Source organism: Dufourea novaeangliae, unplaced genomic scaffold, assembly GCF_001272555.1.
Source record: "Dufourea novaeangliae isolate 0120121106 unplaced genomic scaffold, ASM127255v1 scaffold291, whole genome shotgun sequence".
In the NCBI taxonomy this organism is placed as follows: Eukaryota; Metazoa; Arthropoda; class Insecta; order Hymenoptera; family Halictidae; genus Dufourea; species Dufourea novaeangliae.
Window position 1 is genome coordinate 199,439 of NW_015374163.1, and position 11,732 is coordinate 211,170.

At 35.8% G+C, this 11,732-nt stretch overlaps 1 protein-coding gene across 1 annotated transcript in view; it reads left to right on the forward strand.

The window, feature by feature from the left end:
• The first annotated feature begins 2,535 nt into the window (after nt 1–2,535).
• Nucleotides 2,536–11,732, forward strand: part of LOC107192013 (protein TIS11-like) — a 64,667-nt gene continuing 55,470 nt past the window's right edge. Inside the window, exon 1 of the mRNA XM_015581188.1 lies at nt 2,536–3,073. Within this exon, the coding sequence (XP_015436674.1) occupies nt 3,017–3,073 (57 nt within the window). The 5' untranslated portion in view covers nt 2,536–3,016. The remainder of the gene's footprint in view (nt 3,074–11,732) is intronic.

An 11,732-nucleotide genomic window follows, 5' to 3' on the forward strand; every position in this document is an offset into this window, starting at 1 on the left:
TTATTCATTTCAAGATAATTGATCTTCTTGTTCACTGATGAATCGTTCGTAATTACTTATCTAACATCGTACAAAGTTAAACCAGTTGTACCTTACACATGTATTTACATATTAGAAGACGTGTGCGATTTGCACAACTTCGAGCGCACGTTCGAAGCGTCAAATGGCTTGACGCGTAACTTCCAAGGCGTTGATTGTAGCACGCCCCGTCAAAACTTAAATCGTAGGGCAAGGGGTTAAAAATTGTAAAGAATTATTTGTGTATTATGATGACATCAGTACCGCCTGACAATGAGAGAGTATTCTCAAAAGTAGAAAACATAATACATGAAAACAGAAACAGTTAAAACTGTTTAACTGTAAAATTGTTAATAATAATTGTAATAATTTCAACGTATGAATCATACGGTACGGTTATAACATAATCTCTTCTTAATGGTTGCGTTCATTTATTAATTTCTTGTCTTTCACTTACTATCTGTATATTGCAATACACATATCTATCAGTATGTACCTACCTACATCTAATATTTTGTGACGTACCTACTTACAATTAAGTTTGAATATGTTTCATTTAATCTCAATTTCATTTAAATGTAGATATTTGTTAATGTACATATTATACATGTAAACGGTTCACATGCAATCCTCGATGATTCGATTACTTCGATATGTTTTACTTTCTTGAGTACCTACTTATAAAGAGTTCGTACATTGTTTATATGGCACCGATTGTACTTAGTAGTTACATGCTTGATCCCATCACTAATGATAATAATACACGAAGAGAAGAATATAACAATACAAATTCTGGTATATTACAAACAAAGCGAAGCCATAATTAAATATGCTTCTTCTCAATATTATTAATAAATCTATAAACAAAGTAAACAATGTTAATAATGCGATAGCCACAACAAACAGCATCATTATTTGACGATGTAATATTATACATAAATAATTTTATCTTTTGAGACTCTTTCCAGGGTGTTGAATTTTTTCTCATTTTTTTAGAAACTAGAAAAGTAACATTCACATATGACATCTTTCTATTCTTGAATTAATTAATATGTACTACTCTGTTTTTCAGAAGTCATGAAGTTTCTTCATAACTGTTGAATGTTTCATGAACATTCTTTCGGAAATGAAGTGTCATGCGATCGAATATTCACGTGGATTTTTTAAAATTAGTAATTGGATGTCCAAAGTATCTTGCCAAGGCAGTTGACGTCTAACAGCATTACCTTAACTATATTTTTCAACAAAAAAAGTAATAACTGTTTTACTAAATATACATAATACAAGTCACTTGTTAATATTTTTGTTTGGAAGCATAGACTATGTTCGCAGCAATATCGGGAAATCTTGATTTAAAATAAAAAGTAACACATAAAATATTTGAAATAATGACCTTTTTTTAAAACACATAAATAAAACTAGTTATTCGAATAATTCATTTAAATTATTAGAATTAATTAATTTATTATTTGTTAATTTGAAGTAAGAAATGTCACTTATTCAGCATATTTTGTTAAGAGTAAGTAAGGAATAATGTTTCTTAGTAACCTACAATTACAGTAATAATTTAACAATAACTAATGTTCGTAATTCATAAAAGTGCATACGAAGTAAAAACATACAAGTAAATATTTATTTTAACAACTTATATAATAATGTATATAACATAAAAATTCTTCACTAGAAATTATTTAAATGTACAAATAAACAGAAAATAAATGAATTTCGGTTATTGAAATACAGTATACATTAATACAATTGGCCACAAGAAATCTATAGTAATTACGCAATTCTGATGTCAATAAACGCAATTGTAAGTACATATTTCAAAGTGAATCATTCTAATCATGGCAACATCTTAGATAATATACAGAGACAGTTGTAGATGGTATAGTTTATGTAAACAATCATTTGAATTGAATCCCCAATAGTAGGTAATAAATAATGCAACTAAGAAATTCATACCGATAAAACATACGAAATTATAAATTAATTTTTATTTAAATAACATTTGATAATACTTAACAGAATTATAGAATGGTCCAATACAATCTTAAGTTTAAGAAACGCTGGAAGAAACGCTATTCTTAAATTCCCAGATTAGATGATCGCTGTAAAAACAGCCATGTTACTACGCATCTCGAAACCACCCCAAGCGTATCTCTACCAATAGGTGGCATCGGGGTGAAGTCACGGGAGTCGTTCGAAAATTTCGCGGACCAAGGGGGTTGCCGGTACCGGCAGAACAAGGGAGAGATAGATGCCTTGTACGATTGGCCGAACGACCCGGCGCAGTTGCCACGTCCGCTCGGTAAACGTGCGCGCATGGTGGGGATGAGTTGGCAGCAACGAGCGCTCCAATTGGCGGACTGCGCGGTGCCGCCTTTCGTGTCTCACGGAGCGCCGCGCGGATACACGCATCCTCAGTTCGCATCCGGAGGCCTTGCGAGCTGTATCACCTCGAGAAGGAAAGGAAAGATCCAACGGGAGCTTTCAAGTTTCCCCTCCAAGGGAGTCGCGTTTAAAATATTCTACGATCGAAAAAGTGCCAAGTTTTCTGTCGCACGTATTTTCTCGCCACTGGTATACACAAACGTCTTTTGTTTTCACGGTGATTCGTACACGTGACAGTCGCATTAGCGAAGAAGTTCGAGAGCAAGAGAAGTAGCGTGCTTATTCTATGCGAGAGGAGACATTCGTCGATCGTTCGAGTTGTTCGATATCGCGGGATCCGGCTCGCATTCTCGTTAGTCTCCTCGCAAGTTAAGAGAATCGGACCAGGTGTGCTTCCAATGTAAATCCAACAAGCAATATATATTACCAGAGTGGAAGTTTTTGTGTTCTCGAAGTTTACGTACCGCGGTTTTTCTATTTCTCGCCGGGTTTTGCGCAACAACGCGCACGTCGTCCTGATCTCGAAAGGGAAGAACGCTAACCACGTCTGGATCGCAAGAAGTTACATCTAGCTCAAGTGTTTTTTGTGTGAAATTCAGGAAACATGTCGACTGCCGTCATGAGCACACCAATGTTCGAGTGTAGCGAGCATCTTTTTAAGGTAAGATTTTTTCTTTACCTCCATGTCAGACGATTGCTCTGACCTCTTTGTGTCTCCTAATGTCTTCGTCCGTTTTTTTTTTTCGAGTTTTCAATGCCGTTGAAAGTCAAAACAAAAGCGACTCTCTACGTAAAATAGTATATTAATATTAATATTTAATATAAAGATACAGACGCAATTAAGCCACTAAAAAGTTTCTAGTCAATCAGGTGATATGTGACATACCTTATTGGCCATCGACCGATGATACTCGCTATCGCCGACGATCATCCTCAGTTGAAAGATTACGATACCGTGGAAAGTGTTCATTCGTTTGAATTACCGAGAAATCCAAGTGATAACCGTAACCAGGTGGAAAGATGGCTAGTGCTAGCACGTGGTAGCGTGAATAACAAGAAATTCTGTAGTGTAGCCAGATCGCGTTCAATTCTCTCGTGGCGGTGATAGTACTTGGTGGTACCGTGTCGCAAACATTTGTGCAACCGTATTTGTATATACGTACGTATTCTGTTTCGAGTGCTACGGTCTATTGCCCTGTCGAACAGATATCGAACGGAATGAGTAAAATTGGTAGAGGTTCTGCGGCCAGAAGTTGTTACGTATAGCGACAGTGTGTACGGGTAGGAAATTGTGGTTCCTTACAAAAAATACTTTCTTTTTTTAAATTTCACGAAATGCGTCATTCTACTCTGATATCAATACTTATTTGAAGCAGATGAGTCGGGTTAACGGTATTCGAGCATTTTCGTCCTTGTGGGGGTCTGTTTGTTTCTGTAAACTTTCCTCGTTCAAACTTTCGTTATTGCGAGACTTGCTTCATTTCTAAACACCTGCATTTATTTGTAAACTTACCGACACCTGTCAAATGTAACTTGAACGAAAGTTGTGTAAAGAAATCCATTGTGAAATTTTCAATATTTTACATTTTATGGCTGACAGAGGTGAAAGTTTGTGTTACTGTTGTTGTCGCAGCAAATGTCGATCCTTTGGTGAACTTTATAGATTTTTTCAGTTGGTATTTCTATTGGGAGAATATAATCCATAATGAAAATCTAACGCCGCGTATACTCTGGATTTTGTATATGGCGAATCGATTGTCAGTTGCTCCGCGAACGACATTGTTATTATTCGTAGTCCCGTGATTCGCTCGAACTTGCGATGACCTGTTCGCCGTTCCGAGCTATACCTCTCTCCGACATGTTTTCGTATTTTTCCGTTGTGCGTCGTTCTCTTCAGAAATATTCGATCGTGATTCTTTCGCGGGAATTTGCGTTGCGGATATATCGATACTGGGTATAATGTATTTAGATCGTCAACGTGAAAAGTGGTGGTATTCGAATTATTCAGAAGGATACAAATTATAAATTTCGACTAGCTCTCGTACGTGTACAATTTTTTAAGAAATTATCTGGCGATTCTGATAAATTGTCAAATAACAATTATCATTTATTCCACTTATTTATTGAACTTCTCTATTTACTATAAATTATAAACTATTTATAATGTTACGTTGTACGATTGTAAATGTCAAACGTTATTCTTGCTTAAATTTTGAAAAAATTTATCACAATTTTTTAAATCAATTGTTTCAAAAACAATTTTATTCCACGTTCTAAATTTTTTAATGAGCTAAAAAATATAATTTCGATTGCATATATTTTTTCTTAATTTTTCGCACGAGTTTATTTTGTTTCGCATGTATACTATACCATAAATATTGAGTAGTTCAGGAAACAATAACGTTTATCGACTTTTTAGTCGTTTTAACAATGCCGTTTGTTCACGTTCGCGATGTATTCGTTTATCATTTAAGTTGTTGCTCTTGAATGAGTGTATTTTCCAGTACATTTCTATTTCACAGAATCTCGCTTCAACACGAAAGTTCTGTTACGCTTTGACATGCTATGACTCGCAGTATTCCAGTTTATACATTCGTCCGTCTAGTTTGCGTAAATCATGTTTCGCATATATCTGTTACTGTGTGTACTCACACCCCGTCATCTAACGCAGAGACGTGCTTCACAAACACACGCCGGAATTGTTCTTCCATCGTTTCGTAGACTCCGGATTTCTCCGTGGCAACGTTGGAATAAAATTGTATCATACCTTGTGATATTTTCTAATTTGAATACAAATGCCTTTGTTATGCATTACGAGAAAACCGGAAAGTAATTTCGCATATGTTTATCAGCTTCTTTTATATGCAATTTCCTTGCAGCAACAACTCGCTAATTCGTTCGACCATGTCGGTGTTTTTGATTACTTACAAAATATTTACTACACTTTATTGTGAATGCTAAAATCAACTTCAATCAATTTACATTCAAAATAAAATATTCCATTACAGTTTAAAAAATTGATTGCAAATAAATAGTAATTTTCTTAAGAATACACAACTTGGTTCAAAATGGGACTTTAGGCAATTCAGTCACTTTCACTTTGACAATCCTCACAATCTTGACATATGACAATTTTTTTTACTTTCTACCACATACATATCGTTACATAAACCGCATACAATTGTTGTCTTCTGTAATTTATTGTATTTTTCATGTTTGCTGTAATATTATTTTACGTCTTGGGTAACTTTCTTCACATTTCCATTCGATAGTATTTATGCTCTCGTATAAAGATATATTTTTACACAAGCCTAATTTTTGCAAAATTTTAAGGTAATTGTTTTAGCGAGAATTCTCATAATAGCAATATAGTGGACATAAAGTACCCACTCCGTCATCCGTATTAGGAGGGTTAATAATCCAAGAAGATTTTCTTTCCAACATTCATAATGAATACTATTTATGAAAAATATTTGTGATGATCGTAATTAATAGAGATGGTTCTCGTAATGTATAAACATCGTCAGAAATTTGCCTCGAAACGAATACATACAAAGGAATTGCGTGTAATGCATTAAACGGTGAAACGTGGAAGACGGGGGCGTGCGTCCTCGAGTAAAAATATCTGAATCGTTCTATAAATTGTTTCCTTGGTGAATCGACTCTTCATTCATGTATTCCTAGCCAAGTCTTAACTTAACCAGCATAATTTAGTTATTGTTGCCCCTGATAAAATGACGCTTCTAGCGATGAAACATCGGCATCCTTCGAATTATCGACGTGAATATGCGAACGAACTTTAGGTTTAGTACGAGAAGTTGGAGATCGAAAGTAATTATTCCACCGTAATGAAAGGAACACCGAGATACGAGTTCGGAATCATTGTTTACGGGTCGCATCCGGCAAATAGACGGTGTTCGAGTTTTATCGTGACTTTTTTTTGCCTCTTTCCTTTTCAGCTACACCAGCTCGTAACTTTCCTCGGCAATTTCACCTCGGCGATTTCGAAACTCGTTCGATAGAGAAAGGCCTTCGACTTTCGTGGCCGATTACCATCTAAGGTGCTACTCGAAATTTGGACTTGGGATTCTAGATAACTTTTTTCCTCAATATTTCCGCGTTTAACATCACGTTGACTGGTCTTTGAGCATTTTTTTGGGCCAACGAAGTAGATAAAATTTATTATCTTATATGTCCGTATTTTCAGTTGCGACATACAAGTTAATTGTTCTTGGGGTTTCGTAATATGGTGTTAATAGTAATAAATACTTGGTTTAGGTCAGTATTACTTACAAATATCTCCAATTCATTCTCTAGGCTTACGCCATTTTGTGTCATGAATTGTGTGCATTGCTTTGAAAATGGATATTAATAAATTTCTTTTTATAATTTTCTTGATTTTTGAAGTTTCTGTTTTGGACACGTGTAAAATAGAATAGCTGGAAATGCAATAAAAAAATACCGATATGGGGTCCAAGATTATTTTCCGAGCTTACGCGACATGCATGAAGGTTCAGTTCACTAGTCTGGTGGTGCAGAAGATCTTGAAAGGTTGCCGATCAACAGCGTGGACAGTTTGGTCAAGGTGAACAAAAACCTCATATCTGTTCTTTATTTCTCTTTCGGTTATTTTATTTACATGTATCAAAAGGATACCCAAAAAAATTAGAAAAAGTATAAACAGAAATTTGTTTATATACATTTTCAAAGCTGCTTATGATGGACTTTGACGCTATGTTTCTGGTCAACATTGAATTTTTAAGACAGAGTGACACTTATTTCAATTCTTAGGAAGTAGAGTCCTATAATTCCCAACGATTAATTTTTCGAAACTAATTTAACGGCTGGGTAACTTCCCTTGTAAATCAACCTGAGAAACTATGTAATGGTACGCAACAAAAGACTCGAGTACGTATAGACTTAGTTGTGCCGTTACATACCTACTCACTGAATATTTCTATACTGTAAGCTTTTAGATTTAAAGAAGATCGTGTTGGGGAGGTTTGAAGTACCGATACAGGAGAATATTTTGTTTATCAGTAGATCGAATTTAGTTACGTATTAATACCACAAGAAAGATACCAAGAATGAAAATACAAAGGACCGATTATTTAAAAGCCTCATGCGAGCTGACCCGTCACTGTATATCGAACAAAGCACACTGGGTCCATCCTGTCGTAGAAATGTTTCATCCTGATTTTTCTATAACTGGAAACCCTCAGCCTGAAGGAGCAACATATCCAGTATACACCATCGGTAACAAAAAGCGGCTCGGTGGATACAAGCCACAGGCAGCGCGGAGGAACCTGTTACGTCGGATTTACGTTGGAACGAGGACCAACTACGGAAAAGATTGAGAGGGAGTATGTGAGGAGGAAAAACCACCACTGGGAAGGGGGGTTAGATAAAGAAGGGTATGCGTAGATTGCGCGGGTACATTAGAAAGAGACAGACGATCGACTGATCTTTGAGGATAGAGAAAAGACAATGGCGAGTAGGAATAAATTGAATGAAGTGGAAACATAGGGATTAAGAATACCATCATTGGTGGAGCGGAGTAAAATTTGGAAAAAAAAATATTTTAAATAGTACGAAAATATGTGGTAATAGTTTACAATTCGATCGGTATCCCCGATTTTCTGCAAACTTTAATATGTTGAAAGGAGCTTTTATAGCCTATAGAGGCCTGTAAAATACACAACTTTCGTCAGATCCAATCAGATTTCTAGTTTATTCCGAACCTAATATGATTTTTAAGAAAAGAAAGAAATTCCTACATTTGCTCTTCTCTGTATAAATTGCTTTAGAAAATACCATTTTGCATAAAAATCCGCAGTCTAATTATTAATATCCGTTTTTTTTATTAAATTAGCTCTAAGTAAACTCTAATCCGTAGAATGCTTTAAGAATAAACAATAAAACCTTTTTTTAACTGTTATATTTTGTCACTTAATCTGCATGTATAGTGACGTTTAGGTTAGGTTTCGTTTACAAATTTTACTTTAAATTTAAGGTACTTGAATTGTTTGCGACATTTTTTAAAATGATATTGTCATTTTAGAGAGCCCCTTTCAACATATTAAAGTTTGAAGAAATTCGAAGATACCGACCGAATTGTAAAGTATTACCGAATATTTTAGATAAGAAGCGGAATTTGGGAAAGTAAAATATTTTTATTCTACTTAACCAACATGAAACACAATCGGCCCTTGAATAACGTAGTAATTGGGACGCCCTTAGTGCTTAAAATTGTTGACTCCCCAAAAATTTAACTGTGATAGCTCATTATTAACAAGAAACCTTATTTTGTTTGTTATATGTATGTGTTATTACTGTATTCTTACAATAACATAAGCTAAAGAAAGGAAAATAATATTTAGAAAATCATAAGAAAGAAAAAATACATTTATACGTACACTAACGAGTAAACTCGGCATTTTTTCCTATTTCGTCTTTTTTCGATAGAGGTCTCACTGCTATGACTACCGTAATTTGTGGCTTATGGATGTCACCCATGCTCTCGTTCTTTTCAACTCTCTCAAATAAACACGCAATTGGTTGCATAATTTTTAAAGAAAAAACCCGTTTATAACTACAGCTGCGTTGTTCGAGGGCCGACTGTATTTCCCTCCTTGAAACCATTCAATTTTTATCTGGAACATTTTTTGGTGTTATCAACGATTTCGAAGATATTCGCAGGGATAGATTTAAATTACCCACTCTGTATATTTTACCCGGCTCTGGTGATAGGGGATAGGTACCTGTAGGAGGACATGAAAACTGGGAGTGGAAGCCCGTAAATCATTTTTTTTTTATTCTTAACATTGTGTTCAGCATTTATTGTGTGTGTCCCCTTTACGTCGGTCTGAATTTCCCATATTTTGAAGGGAAACTATTAGCACAAAAAACTGTCAGACAGAAAGGAGTTCCGTCGTTGTTCGTGCACCTTGCACCCGTTTTCATGTGAACTTGCCGCTACCGATTTGCATAGTTGAGTCAGCTGCGGTACATGTAGGTACACAGTTTTATCGACGTCCTTTCTATAAACCGATACGTACTCAGGGTAACCTTTTAATTTTCAGGTTATGAGTATTTCAATTATTTTTTTTACATTATATCCCGATAAAATATAGAAACTCTGTGTAATAAGTAATAAAAAGGAAACATTACATCATTAACGAATGAATTCGAACAAAAATTTATTTCCTTTTCGCATTTCAATTTTACACATCACTGCGTTACTTCTGTTTACGTACTCGTTTATTTTTACGACACCTACAGGTAGCTTGTTCTAGGTTAAACCAGAAAAAAACAAAAACTAATAACTGTTTTCTATTGCTTACCTTTTTGTTTTTGAAGATTTGTGTCGGTTAGGGACCGAGTACGTAAAGGTGATTCTTGCAAACCATGTTCATAAATTGATATTGATAAGATGTTTATGCTCTTACTTAATGCCATACACTACTTAAAGAAACGGACAAAAACTAAAAATTCCAAATTAGACTTTTGTAGTCAAGATTTGTTTTTTCATAAATATACCGGTGCATAATATTCAGGGAGCCGTTGCAACGTTTTCTGACACATAAAATAATTGAAATATGTACGTTAAACCGGTTGTTACGTCTAAGGCGAAATGTATTAGCCAAACTGTAACACTAACCGTAAGAACGGTGGCACCGGTCGAGTGATTTTTACGGTGGTAGAGCGGTGCTGAATTTCTCATATTCCTGAAAAGAAACGTGCCGGACAAAAGGGTCGAGCGGCGAGGAGATATAGGGGCTCTCTTGCTTGTCCGCACACCTTGCTGACATTCATAAAAGATGACCTTCGTTTTGTAGACGAAATTTTATGGTCACAAATCTGCACGAGTGTACTTCAAACCGTTACCTTAGCTCTGACAATACATTTCATCAAAAGGATACCTCCTTAGTGCATCGATTAACTTTGACTGCCGTGTCATCTCTATAATATAGGTGACATATCTCACACGAAATAAATTTTGTTTACGCCCACAAGGTACCAGAAGGTTATAAAGCGAGAACTGTGACGACTGTTGAATTGCGTAGGTTTCATTTTGCGTAAACAGATTTCTAATCTTATAGAGTAGTTAGGCTGGTTTGGTAGTAAATGCCTTGAAAAACTTGTATGAAATTATCTATGCAAATTTATTCCGCAACTGTAACAATTTATTTACAATTAGAACGTCGAGTATGTATGTGTAGTTTAAACTTTTTCATTGTAGTCTCGTACAAAATAGCATTTCCATTCCTATATATGACTGTTCAGTGAAAGTGTATTATGGTATTGGTTATCGTATTACTTATGCGTTTTTGTAAGTTTTAGAATGTTTCGTTAAATTTTTTATAATGCACGCTTGTTGATATTTATTAAACTACTGTGTGGTTTCACGTATATATGTAATCACTAAATGTAGGTGCCTTTTTAGTAGTATACAAGAACGGAATCACGGATTACACTTCGAGGTCTTCAAAATCATCTGTGCATGCTCGGGCTCAGTTCCCATAGTTCTGAAGAGAAATTAATCGCCCAGGCGAGTGGACGTATGGTTTCCATGCTTTTACCCAAAGAGCTCGTGTCATGTAGAAATTTTGCTTCTTTCTGCCGTAAGATACCCTTTGAGTTTTGAACATTCATGTAGTACATGACAGTAAGTAGACCTCCAGTTATTGGCATCTATGGCGAAACAAAACATTCTAAATTATATTTCGATTATAAAAGTTCTCGCAAATATGCTACTTCCGTAAATTGAACAATGGTTGAACAATTTCATCCGCACAGGTGGAGTTCTACTCACAGAAATTTTATTTGCGTATTCGGTATATAGAATAATGCATAATACCGAAATACGCCAGTACAAAAAAATTCATATAATGCACGCAGCATCGGCTAAAAGATTTTGAAATTCTCTCGCAGTTAAAGATCGTCCACACACAGGTTTCTGAGAGCAGATGGGAGGAAGAGAACTATCCTCTCTTTTTATTCTTTTATCAGACGGACATTCGGTCGTTTCCCTCTTGCGGTTCTCCCTGCAAAAAGTCTCGGGTCGAGTCGTTCGAAAAATGTTCCCATATTCCTGAAAAGAAATTGGATACACAAAAGCGTGGTCGTGGGGCGGAGAAGGAGGCGGGCGACACCGGCGTTGCACCTTGCTTTCTGTACGAGTTTCTGTTACATAGGTTACACCATACACAACGGTTACACCGTCACTCGTGTCTGTTCCCAAGCGAGTCTAAAGGCCTGCCCCCACACGTGAAAAAGCGAGAGTGCCGCGGAACATTTTCCTGACCCCCGTCTCCTCT